The sequence below is a fragment of the Aethina tumida genome, chromosome 1 (assembly GCF_024364675.1).
Source record: "Aethina tumida isolate Nest 87 chromosome 1, icAetTumi1.1, whole genome shotgun sequence".
Taxonomy (NCBI): Eukaryota; Metazoa; Arthropoda; class Insecta; order Coleoptera; family Nitidulidae; genus Aethina; species Aethina tumida.
In genome coordinates, this window is record NC_065435.1 from 9,599,105 (window position 1) to 9,614,694 (window position 15,590).

The 15,590-nt window shown below is 33.7% G+C and overlaps 2 protein-coding genes across 2 annotated transcripts in view; both read right to left on the reverse strand.

The window, feature by feature from the left end:
* Positions 1-469: 469 nt before the first annotated feature.
* LOC109595468 (40S ribosomal protein S6) lies at positions 470-3,510 on the reverse strand. The gene is made up of 5 exons (XM_020010822.2): positions 3,423-3,510; positions 2,812-3,016; positions 1,346-1,491; positions 923-1,129; positions 470-703 (listed from the first exon to the last, which is right to left on the reverse strand). The coding sequence occupies exons 1-5, from the start codon at positions 3,426-3,428 to the stop codon at positions 521-523; spliced, it is 747 nt and encodes a 248-aa protein (XP_019866381.1). The 5' UTR covers positions 3,429-3,510; the 3' UTR covers positions 470-520.
* A 2,526-nt stretch (positions 3,511-6,036) lies between these two features.
* LOC109595452 (sodium channel protein para) overlaps positions 6,037-15,590 on the reverse strand; it is a 100,926-nt gene continuing 91,372 nt past the window's right edge. The window contains exons 18-29 of the mRNA XM_020010801.2: positions 15,411-15,584; positions 15,196-15,358; positions 14,952-15,139; positions 14,664-14,868; positions 13,082-13,453; positions 12,465-13,036; positions 12,286-12,408; positions 12,031-12,225; positions 11,840-11,977; positions 11,676-11,783; positions 11,041-11,616; positions 6,037-10,985 (exon numbers count right to left, since the gene is read on the reverse strand). Of these exons, the coding sequence (XP_019866360.2) occupies positions 10,128-10,985; positions 11,041-11,616; positions 11,676-11,783; positions 11,840-11,977; positions 12,031-12,225; positions 12,286-12,408; positions 12,465-13,036; positions 13,082-13,453; positions 14,664-14,868; positions 14,952-15,139; positions 15,196-15,358; positions 15,411-15,584 (3,672 nt within the window). The 3' untranslated portion in view covers positions 6,037-10,127. The remainder of the gene's footprint in view (positions 10,986-11,040; positions 11,617-11,675; positions 11,784-11,839; positions 11,978-12,030; positions 12,226-12,285; positions 12,409-12,464; positions 13,037-13,081; positions 13,454-14,663; positions 14,869-14,951; positions 15,140-15,195; positions 15,359-15,410; positions 15,585-15,590) is intronic.

Consider the following 15,590-nt stretch of genomic DNA (forward strand, 5'->3'; position numbering starts at 1 on the left):
TTAAACATTTACCTTTTGTCTCACAGGGAAGTCCCGAATGGGAATTCTTGAATGCTGAAAAAAATAAATAAATATTATAACAACGAAAAAATTTGGTTATTAAAAGGTTGATTAAGTTTCATTCAGATATAGTTTCTCACTCATTATATTTCAGACGGGAAAAGAAGACATTAATTTATGGAGAATCATCATTTAAAACATTAAAAGTGTAAAGAAAAAGAACAGTAACAAAGTCTTACCTTTTAATTAAAGTGGCCGCCGCCTTCCTGCACCTGTAAGAGTAATTAACACAAAAAAAAATGTTACAGTTTTTCAGAAGGTTTAGCCCACTGACAGAACTAACCTTCCAAGGTAAAACTGTCTTGTTTTTGCAAGGCTTTCACACCAGCTGACCACAAATCAATCAACCGGCTCTAGTCGCTTGCAGGTAACAAAACCTACATAAAATAAAATAAATAAAACCAAGTCCTTAGAATTAAGGGTTTATTTGTCGTCCAAATAAAACAAACATGTAAATCACTTATTTGTCAGAGTTTCTGCTGGATTTGCTGTCGCGCATACTGGCGGAACGACGTCTCTTCAATTGTTCCCTACGTGCCTTGGATTCCTTCTTCCTTTGGGCCAAAAGTTTGGCGTAGTTGTCTTGTTGTTCTTTGCGTTTCAGGCAACGCTTCTTCTTGAGTGCGAGCCTATGACGTTTGCGCTGTGAAACAAGACAATTTACGTTAACTTAACCAACTAATATTAATTTACCAGCAAAACATGTAATTTTAACAGTCCCCAAAAACAATTAATTGATGTTTTCAGGTCGTATTTAAATGTTTATTTCCCACACACATGAACGTTTTACTAGTTATGATAATTCACTGAAAAACTGCCTGAGTGTGGATACAAATTTATGGAATAGATTGACAAGACTTACCTGCAAGACCAATGGAGTGATCAAACGTTGGATCTTGGGTGCCTTGTACCTTTGTTTGGTCTTGCCTTCCTTGAGGGGAAGGGGACGCTTGACAACGTATTGACGTACGTCGTCTTCTTTGCTCAAGTTGAACAACTTACGGATGCGGGAAGCCCTCTTGGGACCCAATCTACGTGGAACGTTTTTGTCAGTCAAACCTTCAATTTCCTGCAAAAAACAACCATAAATCCCCGAAACAATCGATTTTTACGACCGGGTGAACTGTTGTGAAGCCAATAACACGTTAACAAATCAAGTTGTTAATATGTGGTAAGCCTTCTCGGTTGATTTATGCAACGTTAAAACTGTGAAGTGAATTGGGGACATCACTCCATCGTACCTGCGTTGCAAAACCAGAAAATTTAACCAAAAATGGGTCCTTACCTGTTCACCCTTGCGGATGACGACCAGTGCGAGAACGCTGAGGTTGCTGTCTACGATGCAACCGCGGACCGATTTCCTTTTACGTTCACCGGTACGGCGGGGTCTGTAGCAAGAATGTCCCTTGGAAAGCAACAAACGGACACGGCCTGTAAAGAAGAATTTTGTTTTAACAAACTGTTCCAATTTTAAGAAATTTGTACTATTATACTTAATTTTTATGTAGAGTGGTGGCTAGGGAAAGAGCACAAAATTTAAAATCAAAGATAGTTCAATATTCTACACGTTTTTTTCCTTTTTTATCCATATCTTAAAAACGACGGAGATATTACTTTAAACCCATATATTAGTCTGATTTGGTTGGCCAAAGAAATGGCACATTTACGTTTTTGTCACTATTTAACAATACTCTTAATAGTAAGAATTATACTATTTTAATTAGTAGGAGACAGAAACATTGCCCTCCAGAGAAAAGGAACTAATAATTACCAAGAAACATCAAAGTCTAAATATTGCTGACGTCCCCAAAAGCTTGAAATGTTCCCAAAAAATGGTTTACAATGTTATTATCAAATATGAAACAAAACACTCGATTGAAAATACAATAAGAAAACGTTTTAACAGAAAACCAACTCATTTTATAGTCAGACAAATTGGAAGAATTAGTAAACAAAATCCTTTCTTGTCTTCTAGACAAATAAAAAATTAATTGAGTCATACAATATCAGTGGGTCTAGTACAACAATCAGACAGACTGAATGAAAAAAACTTACATTTCAGTAAAGAAATTATTGGTATAAAAAAATATAAAATATTTTGGTTGTACTTAATTACAAGTGTGTATTTCCTAAATTAATAATAAATAGGATTGTGTGCTATTTCTCTAACCATCACGGGATATTAAATTGGTTTATATTTAAACACTTTCTATCATAACATTGTAAAGTTTAACAGAGAGAAATTAGTTTTAGTACTTCTGGAGTTTTACGTTTTGACAACTGATATACAGATTTTTAATAAAAGAAAAGATTTCGTAACTAGAAGGGTGAAAAATAGATTATAAATAAGATTATTAGTTTCTTTTTAAATCAAATAAATCTCAATAAATGAAGTCAAATAAACAAAGTAACACAATTAGTTTAATGCAAGCAGAATTTGTAATTTTAATAGTCTCCATAAACAATTTATTGTTGTCTTTAGATCGTATTTAAATATCTATTTTCCACACACATGAACGTTTTTCTAGTTAGGCAAATACACTGAAAAACTGCCTGAGTGTGGACAATGTTAATATAAACAATCTCATTCATAATATTACGAATTACAAATACACACCCCATTCCCATTAGGTAAAAACATAGAAAACCCTATAACCTATATTAGTAACACAACCAAACATATATTTGCAACCAGTACCACACAAAACATTTACTGGTAGCCATGTGTAAGAAAAAACTGAACAAACATACCATGAGTGAGAACACCCTGCTTCATGGGGAAACCTTGTTTGTCGTTTCCTCCAGCAATTCTGAGGACGTATCCTTTCCATTCATCACCAAGTGAGTCGGCTTCGACTTCCTGGCCCATACGTTTTTCGTAAAAGATACGAAGTTTGTGTTCGTCCACAACTTCGACCAGTTTTTGACATCCCGTGGCGGGGTACGAAATGTTTAGCTAAAACCATAATTAATTGCAACAACTTGACAAAAAATCGTATCGACTTGGGTGACTTGGGTCTGTACTAAAAACAGTTTTAGGTTATGTTCGGCTCGACACGGAAGTTTTTCAACGGTCGGAAGTGCTTGAGGAAGTTAGAAAAACAATTGCGATTAGACGAAAGCAGACGGCAACGTGTTTCGAAAACAAACTCCGAGGCCGGTCACTTATTAAAAAATATAAACAACATGTGGAATACAATGGTCGAGATGAAGTTCCGACGAAACGATTCTTATAATATCTAAGCCATCCCATCGCACTTTCACAAATTATTAACACAAAACTGTTTCTTCCAAGTCACTGTTTAGTTTCACGTCAGTATTTACACATTTTTACTACGTTTTTCTTAGTTTTTTCTTCTTACCTTCATGATTCAAACATGTATATTTTCACAGAAGCTAACACGAAAAGACCTAAGCCGATAAAGCAGAGAACCTACGTTGACTTTTGCGCAGATAAGAGTGGGAATTCTGTGGTGGGGGTAAAAATTTGTTCTATAACCGACAATATTCATAAAATTGAGCTGTTTTAAATTATTTTTTCCCAAAAACTATTTAAACAACAACATTTGTAATTTGAAAATTTACTGAGTGCATGTTTCACATATATTTTTTAAGCTTTTATCGATAAACATGTGTATGTGTTAAATGGGTTGCCTAGTCGTGTTATACAATTTCCATATTTTTGATTTATAATCTGATTGTAAACAAAATATGTTTTTAGTTGTTCCAAGTTTGTTATAAACATGCGTTCATAAACTATTAATGGTATTTGTTTTAAAACATTCGATTTTACATCATGTTGTAAATCAATCCATATATTAAATTGGTGTTTTCATTTTTATAATTTATTATATTTAGACATAAAAAAGTTTATTTTAAAAAAATAATTACATACTGAATTAAATAACTGAAATTACATACATACAAGTTTATGACCAACTAGTACTAGTTATTTTTTCTAGTAATGAATTATTTAATAAAATATGGAATAAATATATAAAACAAATGAAGAGACAATGATTGAGAAGCTTTAATTTATATTTATAACTAAAAATAATAAATTACATATTTTTTTCACATATTTGGGAAGTATTACCAAATAACCATATTTTTATAATAATTTTATTTTTAAATATATAAATTAATAAAAATCAAAGTCGTTTAATAATTAGAATCAGTTACATAAACTCACTTTCAAAAGTTAGTTAAATTTAATGAATTAAAATGGGTCCACTTATACTTAATTGTATACAGTAGGAAAAGCGTTTGGCCCGTCTGAATTTAGAGAGAGACATCATGCACGACAGAGACAGTAAAAGTTTGGCTTATAGTAGGAGACTTTCTTTCTCTATCGTAGTGTGATGTCTCTTTCAGTATTCAGATTAAACTCTGGATGGCTGGATTATTTATTAAATCTTATTTTTTATTTTGTTTACAACTTATTTTCAATTAAAAAATTCTAAAAGATAAAATAACAAAAAGTTAACACGCCTTTTACATATTTTTTTCAGTACCCTTAACTTTTGAATACGAGTTTAGTTATGAAATAGACATCCGAATATGGAACAATAAGATACAGGGTGCATTTACAAGAAAATATGAACAATATAGATAAAGTTGTAAGAGATCACTCAACCTATTCTCGTTTAGAAAACATTGCCAAGACAAACAATCTAATCTTCAGAGTTAGGGACATGTTCTATTATCATATGGTGTATGTAATCTAAGTGGATCCACATTTGCAATTTAAATGTAAATCAATACAAACATTTCATTAATATTTATTAAGTAAGATGGAACAAGAAAAGCTTCACAAACTTTAGAACAAACATAAAATATACTGATAAAGTTAACAAAGTATCTTCAGTTAAATAACAAAAAAGATTTAAAGTTATTACTAAGGCGACAACTTCTTTCAGGAGTTGAAATGAATGTGGTGGTATAGTACCATAAGTGTGTTGAGTCTGAAACTACTTTTGACAAATAGAAATGGTAAAATTCTTTCTATATCAGGAATATTATCACATATTTGGTTAATTTTCTCTATTTAATAAAACAGGCATAATATTATATGTAAAATATAATAAAAATTAATATATTATTTACTTACCTTAATATTTTTAATATTTATAAGGCAACATCTCTGTCTCTTTTTTTAAAATTAGGTAAAAAAATCATTGAATGAAATATTCAGGAACATATTATACAAAAAAATATTATTTTATTACTCTGATGTAAACTATAAATAATAGCTCAGCTCATTTTTTAATATGTGTTTCTCTGTATAAACAATGTAACTGAAAAAGTTCATCAATGTATGTTGGAATGTAGTTTAAGATTTATTTGTACTGAAGAATATGTGTTACTATGTAATTTTTATATAATAAAAATTAATTGTTGAGTGGAGTGGATACTTACCAGTTGAGTTTGAGCTTCGCCCTAAATCAAATTTAAGGTATTTAGAAATTTTGAATGTTTATTATTTTTTATTTAATTAAAAATCAACAAAACAACAAAAATGTAACAAAATGGTAGATGGACAATAATTATTTCCAATTTTAATCGAGATCGCTTTAATTTTTCGCAAAGCTTACAAACTAAATCTTAATATATCAATAGCTATCCTAAAACAACGATTGCTTAGAAAAATTATATGTATATATATGTTTGTAATACTATTATTCTTTATATTACATGAATGGGTTTTGAAAATGTAGACACGATATAGCTAACATATTGGACAATTTATATGTACGTTACATGTATCCACATTTGTAATAGGTATTTAAATTAGATGCAAAATAAAAAAAGCTTGTATACAGTCATATTCATGTGCAAAATGTTATTAGATAATAATCACTTTGTGTTAGGTATTATGAGAGGTATGTAGCTCCAATTTTATACCCATTTTAAAAAATACTTATGATTGACCGTATATATAGAATGTACTAAAAATAAAAATGTTTTGTGTTGATGTTTTTGGAACGGTTTGGATGGTTTTCATAAAAATAGTCAGCAGTTTGTGCAAAATATGAAACAATATAAAAATTGTTTCATAACGCAGTGCTGGTAAATATCACAAGGTGAAAAACGGATTTGCACCCGGAAAAAAACCGGACAACATTTTTTTTATTAACTTTTAGGAAGGCTTTTTTTTACTGTGTTTACCCTATTGTTTTTAGCTTTATACAATTTTTTCAGAGCCTCCTTCGGCGCGGCCCACGTCGGACGCACAAAGCCCAGTCAATTTTTTTTTTGTTTAATATGTTTTTGTTTTACTCACTAGTCTGTTAGCACCATTTTAAGGCATTAGTGCTAGATCTTCGCATTTATTCGTTTTGCTTTTGTCAATCTAGCTACTTAGTTTAGGTTTAATTCACACGACAAAATCAACAAACGTCGAAAATAATCCGAAGGCAAGTTTCAGCATGGAGAGTTCACAACCAAATCACCAAAGTCAAACGAACCGTTATTGATGTGACGCACGATGGAACAGTTTTGTGTTCTAAGTGTAAAATTGAATTTGACTAGAGTGAGGCACGAATTCATTTTTTTTTTTCGAATGTTTCAAATGAATTTTTTTTTTGGGGGTGTTACGCGTTGGCTTTGTGGGTCCGTTCGTGGGTCGGACGAAAAAAATCCGTTTTTAATGCACCATGTAAATAATAATTTCATAGTAAATTGCAGCACATTATAAAAACAGACGCATTACCACCAAACATCTTTTATTAAAGAATATTTTTTCAATTTTTTTTGTTTAAGTCTATCTTAATAATAAAATGGTAAAATCTGAACATTTAATATAAAGAAGCTGTGGAGCTCGAAATAATTTTGTATAGTAGGTAGCGATTGCCTGATATATAAATACATATATTATCACTTTGCGTCCTCGGAACTTGACTAATGTTCCACTGGTATAAGGCATTTTTAAAATTTGTATTAAAAGAACAGGTACATAAATCAATAAATTATAGCTTTAAAACGATTAACAACAACATTTTTTTTTATTATTGCCTTCTTTTATACACATAAGAATGTTTCGTATGTATTGTTTTTTTTATATAATTTATAACACACATCATACACTAAAACCACTAGATGAATCATCACTATTGCTTGAGGATTCAAGTTTGATAATACACCAGGCCCGTAAGACACATCATCTGGGAACAATGAGTTGTCATAGGACCTACAAGTTCTCACTCCAATATTTATTGACTATCTAAATTGTATATGAGCGATTGTATAGTCCGATTATTACATACACCCGCAACGAATTTTAATTGGAGAGTCACGTATATTTACAAAACCCACCCCCTTGTAGGTTTATTTGTTTGTATTTTGAAGGAGTTGACTAGGCTCTGAATAAATTAACTCTTCGATTTTTGTATAGTTGGTTATTGTCGCTTGTGTCATACGTATATTTGATCTGTCGAACAAGGTTCCGATTGTAGTTTTGATGTTTGCGTCTGAGTTACGGTGAGGTTTTGTAAATATGCAGACCGTGTGGATATGAGGGTAACAAATTGTGTATAACTTTATGCAACCTCTGTACAGTGGCTTGGTGCGGGTTGCATAAAGTAGTGCATAGTTTGTTACACAGTCAGTCTATGTAAGTACCGAACACATGTTTATACTAAAGTAAAAAATTGCTTAAATAGTCCTGCTATGCTAATAACAATATGTTTTTTTCGTTTTTTATATTAAGTGGCCTAGCCGGTGGAACATTATTCAAAACCGTAATATTTATATAAAATTTTAACAATAATATACTAATTAATTATAACGAAATGATATAACAGCTTGTGGGTAACTAGAAGTACTGCAACAAAAGCTTTCCAGTACTTGTAGTCACGATGATCGGTTTCTTTATTGGTATGAGTGACATTTTTATGAGTTAGTTTGCATTTTAAAATGATGGTCACGAATAAAACATTCGAACAATGGTCCAGCCATATTGAAGAAAATAAATGCAACTCGTGTGACTTAATGTACAAAGATGTATTTGTGGTTTCTATAGAAGTGCCATCAATATTTCAAAATGCTATTGCAAATTGGTGTTAAAAAATTTACAAGCTAAACTAATGTTTTTTTTATCATAGAAGCACGTATTTTTAAAAATAGTTACAGCATGTGCCATATTGCTAGATCAAAACGTGGTTAAAAAATGTCACGCATACAAAAATTACAAAGTTAATAATTTTATTGTATGATGCATACAAAAATTTGTGAACATTTAGCATTTTTTTTCCCATTCGCCCCTTCCCAGTATATGCGTTCCTTGTAGCATGTGAAGATAGCTTGAATATTTTAGCAATGAAGAAAGCACCATTATAAACAACTTGATGTGATTTTTAAGTAGTCCATTTGAATTATTATTATTTAAATTATTAATATTATTGTTCATTCTATATGATGATGATATCCCTAAAAATGCATACTCTTGATCTTCCTTGGAAATTTGTGCTATTGTTTTATTCCAATCAATAGTATCTATTTTTACGAATTTTGCAAAACTGCTAGTCTGAATTAAGGTCTTAAATCTGTAAAAATCATTCGTTTCTTAATAATATCATTATAAAAAATTAAATTGGAGGGACAACCTTGGGAATAAGTGTACCTCAATTTCTAGTTTCAACTTTCAATTATAATTTGTACATTATGTAGAAGGCTGTTACTCAAGACGACTCGATTCAGACCACCAATTTACTGTCTTATCTCATGTTCTAAATCATGTGAAGTCAACGATAACTTGTTACATATTCACAGAAGTTCATGTGAAAGATTAATTAATTAATCCTATTAATTTCGATTCTATACAAGTTCTATATATATGTATGTAAAAAACAGTCGCAAATTATTCAAAATCACTCGAAGTTAATAGGATATATTGATTTAAAACATATCAACTGTCGGTCAACTTGCCATCTCAACATCTCTTAAATTTTACAGAATTTTTACAACTTGCAACCGGCTAATATTCACCAACTTCATCGTGTAATAGTTCTATTCTAATTTTTAACTCTCTAAATTATTCATTTAAACGTTTAATTAGTTACATCCAATTCTTACTTTACTGACGCCACCAATTCATATTCAAGGACCAGGAAAGGTAACTGTAATTATTTTAAGTTGTACTCGTGGTTGCCGAAGTTGAAGAAACATATCTACTTGATAATTCAATAGGGTGGAAGAAGTGTGGTTAGGTTGGGTTATTGGTTCCTGATCCTTGTTGCTAACACTCAGACATACCGAAGAAGCAAGTCCGCAGTAAGAACGTTAAAAATTGATTAATACTCACCAACGCGTCCACTATTCAAAGGAAACGGGGAATAGTGTACTAGTCTTGGTCATGAAAGCTAACTTTTAAAATGTACCAGCACATGAGTGGAAACTTCTTAGCAAACTGTAGCGAGGATTTATTGCAAATTATTCGTGTTAGGTGCCTAATAATTATGAGGTAAAATGTAATTTTCATAATGTTAACTGTGGTGTTAGCATATATTGTGCAAAAAATATTTGAATTTCTATCTCTATACAGTATACTAACATTACAATTAAAGTTACAAATTTACAGTTTGAAGGGTACGAGTTAGAACATTGGTTTGGTGTGTTTTGTAAGAACTCTGTCTAATTATGCTGGGACATAATTAGTGGAATATTCAAGAGACGTTGGAGATGACACGTCATAAAATTTTACTGATCATACAACTATGATTATAGGAATAGATACAATTATTTGTATAACGAACGATAGTGGTAAAAGGGTGTTATTCAATAGCGTTATGAGCAGCAAAGCAGTTGACTTAAATTACGATACCTTCTCCATCAAACTACACAGCACAAACTTATCAGTGTTTATTTTTTATCTCGGAAGTATTCATGAAAGAATTGATTCGATGTATGAGAATGTGAAAATGAGGAATGTGAACCAAAGAGTTGAGTAAAAAGAAGAATTCGGCCGAGATAAAATAACAACGCCCTATTGTTGTTATTTGCCATCGGATCGGATCTGTGTGGATCGGATCGCGCGGCTATGGCGAGGTAGGGGAGGGGCGAGGCCTGTCTCAGACATCCGCAGATCGTGAGCTAATGCTGGGCGTACGGCTATGTAACACTACTTTGTGGCCGTTTTTTGTCACAAACCCGTCACTCTCCACTAGTACGGCTGTTTGGCGGGGCTCTCCATTTTGGTCGTCTTCACCTTCGGCTTCGGCTTCGGCATCACCATCACCGTCACCATCGTCTTCTCCATCGGCTGTGGCCTCCCCCTCGTCCGACTGGTCCGGACCGCCGCCAGTCCTTTGTCTTTTGTGTTTACGCCACGCATTTTGTATTAACCGAGCACAATATTCTTCCCTCTGCCTCCACAACGTCGAACTAACTGGTTCGTAACCGACTTCATTAGGTCTAGCCTGCACTTCACTAAGTTCAGCAGTTTCTTCAATCGCATTACCCTTGCGGGCAAAGAAGTCTTTAGTAAGAGCATCTAAAATATCTACACAAAACATAAGGTCACCTTTGCAGATTGGAATGTCCATCGAAACTATTTTATATTTATTAGGTTTATGTATCTGCAAAGGTGGTTCTAACACGTCCAGGAAATCAGAGAGCTGGTCGTAACGAATGTATTGCGTTCCATCCGGATCGAACTGCTGCCAAATTTCGTAGTACATATCGTAGTCGTCATCTGTAAGGCCTTCTTGCACGTCTTCTGTAGCTTGAGAGTAATTCTCTAAAATTACAGCGATGTACATGTTTATTACGATTAAGAACGATATTACTAAGTAACTCAACAAAAAGGCTATCCCTATTGTTGAGTTTCCGCAATTTCCAGTCTCTCCAATTTCATTATCAGGTTGTTTACAATCTTCTTCGTTAATTATTCCATCCAACACCCCATCCCAGCCAGCTGAAGTTGACATCTGTAACACACCATTATTAGTACCAAGGCAACAACTAAACCCATCGGACACGTGCCTGAAACAGCAGTATCATGGACTGCCCAAATGTTTTGAAATTGTAGACATCATCGAGTCCGCTTTTGTTCTTCACGTGCATAAAGAAGGACATTCCGAATATGGCGAAGATGAACATAACCAGGAACAATAATAAACAGATGTTAAACAGCGCAGGCAGTGACATGGCTAGTGCAAAAAGCAGTGTGCGAATGCCCTTAGCTCCCTTGACTAAACGGAGAACTCGGCCAACTTTGGCTACTCGCACGACCCTCAACAAGGTGGGCGATACGAAGTATTTCTCTATAATATCACTGAGCACCAATCCCAATATAGACAATATTACAACCACTAAATCAAAAAGGTTCCATGGTTCGGTAAAATAGTGGTAACGTAAAGCAAATACTTTCATTAGGCACTCGGTACTAAATATTACTATGAAAATCATGTTGAGGTAGTCCAAAACTTTTGTGAACGTTTCTTTTTGCTGGTAGTGGTCCATGGTCATCGTTAACATATTCAAGCCGATGAACAACATGATTATCATATCGAATTTCTTATTAGTTACTATTTCAAAAACTATGGCTTGCGGTTTCCACTGCAAAAAACAATAATATTGTTATTATTGGGATATTTGTTCGTAACTAGGAAACGTACCCTTGGCCTTGGTATAGCTTTCATCGGTTTCTTGGAACCCATCTTCTTCATAGCATTGTAGTACTTCTTTTGGTCTTCAGTCATGAACATTTCCAATGAACCACCCGCCTGTAAAACAACAAAAATTACACACCTACAGTTTTAAATCTTACGTTTCCACTAACCTTCTTCTTTTGTTCGTTAAAATTGTCGATAATTACTCCTATGAACAGGTTAAGGGTAAAGAACGATCCAAAGATGATGAAAAATACGAAGTAAAAATACATGTAAATATTTGTTTCTCGAATCGGTTGTTTGTTAAGCTGCAACACAAATAAGTTGTAGAGACAATTTGTAGGATGGTTTTGAGACTTACTTCTCTGGAGTCGATGGCATCATTCATGATCTGGATCCACCCTTTGAACGTAGCGACTTGGAACAAACACAGATATGCCTTTCCTACGTGGTCAAAATTCATAGGAGAATTATCCCAAGTGTAGTTTTCCGCTTTACAAGCATTATAATCAGGAATGATTTCAAAGCTTAACGTTGTCTTATTATTATCTACGCACTGCAAAAATATGACCATTAAGTACTGTTTGAGCAAGTTGAAGATGATTATAGTAGGTACCTTATAATATTTGCCAGCAAAGAGCTGTACACCCATTATAGCAAAAATTAACCAAAATATCAAGCACACTAGCAATACATTGAAGATAGATGGTATAGCCTGAACCAATGCGTTTACTACGACCTATAAAAGATGTAGTCAGTGATAGTCGCCATCTTATAAAAATGAAGATGTCTTACTCTCATTCCCTGCATACGAGACATGGCCCTCAATGGCCTTAGTGCTCTTAGGGTCCTCATCGTTTTGAAAGCTTGTATACCTCCAGCTCCACATAACGAGGCGATAAAATTTATAAGTGATACCATAACTATTATAAAATCTAACCAGCACCATGCATTTGTAAAATATTTTTGAAAACCTAACGCTAACCATTTTATTAACATTTCAAAGAAAAATATCACTGTAAATATCCTATCCATGTAGTACAATATATCTTGCAGAATTGGCCTAGTTTGTAGATGAACATCTTCCAAGGCTAATGCTAAACTGCTCAACAATATCATTGTTATAACAGCCGTTTCGAAATATTTGTTTTCGATTAACTGGAACGTTTTGTAGCGCAAGTTCGACCAGCCTTGCCAAAATGGTGAGTCTTCGTCACCCGCCAAAAATGGAAATTTCTTGTAACAGGACTCGGGGAAACAGTCAGCCGAATATTCATCTAATATAATCTCATCAGTTTCCGCATAAATGATTAAATCTTCTTCTAGTGGACGTTCACAGTCACAAACATCTTCCTCACCATCTAAAACTAAACTCGTACTATTGATGATTGTTGCAAAACTACGCTCGTTACCTTCTTCTATTCCTAATTCTTCTTTGCTAGCATCACGCTTTTCTTCTTGATCATCTAATAATTCAGCACTACCTTTATGACTTTCATCTTTAAACCTATTTTTGTGGCTACCATAAGATTTATTACTAATTTCGTCGTCATCTAAATGTCCGATAAAATCATGTTCTAAAATAGAATTTCCTATTGTCTTACTTTTATTTATATTGTTTTTGCCTCGTTTCAGATTCGTCTTCGAGTCACCGTGTATCGTGAACTCCATGCCATCACCGATCGTTACTTCCAGGCGATCTTTCGGACTCTTCTTGTCTCTGAATATCATACCATCAGCGAGTATTTCATCACCGGTTATTTCCAGTCCACCATCTCTCGTATCTAAAATTAGACGAATTGATGGATATCCAACAGTGGTCGCTACAATACGCTCGATATATATATTTTTTAAACAGTTGGAATGATACAAAATTTTTAGAATTAGTCAGAAACAATTTTCAATGTTTCATGCAATACCAAAATTGATGTTGCAGAGTGTATCATGATTAATATTTATTCAGTTCACAAAAAACATGTTCGAACAGTGTCATAATTATGAGACACTCTGTATTTTAAACACAGAATAATGTACAAGTTCGATTTTCAGTTTTAATAATTGTTATATCTGAATGGTGACAGTAAAGCAATAATTTACTGCGACCCTCAAAAGCTAACTGATATCTAGTCGTATGAAAAAAAGCTCGATCAATTTACAGATCACTATTGGTTTAAAGAGTTGAACTGAGCAGATTTTAGACGCATTTGTCAAGTGTCTTTTGTAGGTATGTATGTCTCAGTGAAGCACATCGATACATCAATTGGATTACTATGTACACTCTTCGTTAAATGTATTGTTTGGTCAATGTATGGTTGAGGGTAAAATCTGTTTTCAACTCTTTAGTTAAGAACATGTGCCAGATAGCCTAAACATTGAAATTTGATATGGAAGTAGAATGTACAAAAGTAAACATCTATAATAGACACCTATTTAGAAGGGTTTCTAGTACTCTGGCCGATAGTTCTCTAAATGGAGCATTTTAAATTTGAATTGGTTCATCATACCAGCATACTAACTTTTGCAAGGCACAGTTACTTATTTGTCAATCGTTTCATTTATAGCAGTTTTGGTAGAGTTTCCTCTTATGTCAAAGGGTGTGGTGATGTTTAAAGATCAAACATGTCTTGTGGTGTTGTTTTGTTTGATGTGTGGGTACAAATAGAAACGTTTATAAGTAAGTAATCGCCTTTATAAAAATCATATACTGGTATAAATGCCTTAATTCATACTACTGAGTGCATGCTTCCAAATTGGTGTGCATAACTTGAAATCCTTTCGAAATACACAAAATCATTTGAATGATAAGATTACATAGACAGCTGTTCATGTTTTTTTTATTTATTATAAAATATTAATTCTACACTTAACGCATGCCATGAAATTGTTTTGCTCAAATTAAGCACTACATCTGAGCAACAAGCAAAACCATTAGCGAGCTATCAGATCAGATTGTTGGATAAAAACCTTGGTTCCAACTGTTGGATGGTCCCTCACCTGACGGCTGGTCGGATATTTGGTTTGTTAACTTGAACCGAACCAATTTTGCGATATGTAAAGCACTAGCCTTTATCCATCCAATAAAACGGCCAATTCTATCAAAGGCCTCTGCTATTTTGTTAGTATCGTTGTCCGCAGTTGGAGCTGAGAGACTTGATGATCCAAAATTGCTCAAAAGCAAGGCCAAGAAAAGGTTGAGAACCTGACACAAGTACATCAATTAATATACATAAAAACCCACTTACTTTTGCAAAGCGTTCGTGAAGGGAAGTAGCTGGTACTTACCACAAGATTGCCGATGACGACGGTGGCGAGGAAAAAAGGAATACAGGAAACATCACCGACTAACATACAATCCCACATCGATTCTATCCATTCTCCGCATAATACCCGGAACACTATCATAAAAGAATGCATAAAATCTGTGAAGTTCCATCTTGGAAGATCGTGATCTGGGAATCTGTCCATATTGTCTGAAAACACAAAAGCAAATCAGTACTTCCTTCTCCATTTGCATCTTTTCTTTTACCTGTGTAGTTTTTACCGAAGAGCTGCATACCCATTACGGCAAAGATGAAGATGATAATACACAGTACGAAGGTCAAATTACCCAAAGCACCCATGGTTCTACCCATAATGGATATGAGTAAATTCAAAGTGGGCCAAGATTTTGCAAGTTTGAACACTCTCAGCTACAACACAAGGATGTTACCTCACGTCCAATCACCTTTAACCAATACCTACCAATCTGAACGATCTTAAAACAGATAAACCTTGCACACCCTCCAGACCTAACTCCAGTAAGGACAAAGCGACGATGATGAAATCAAAAATATTCCATCCCTCTTGAAAATAATACTTCGGACTCATCGCAATCAGCTTCATAGTAGCCTCAATCATGAAGGTAGCCGTGAAGAACTGCAA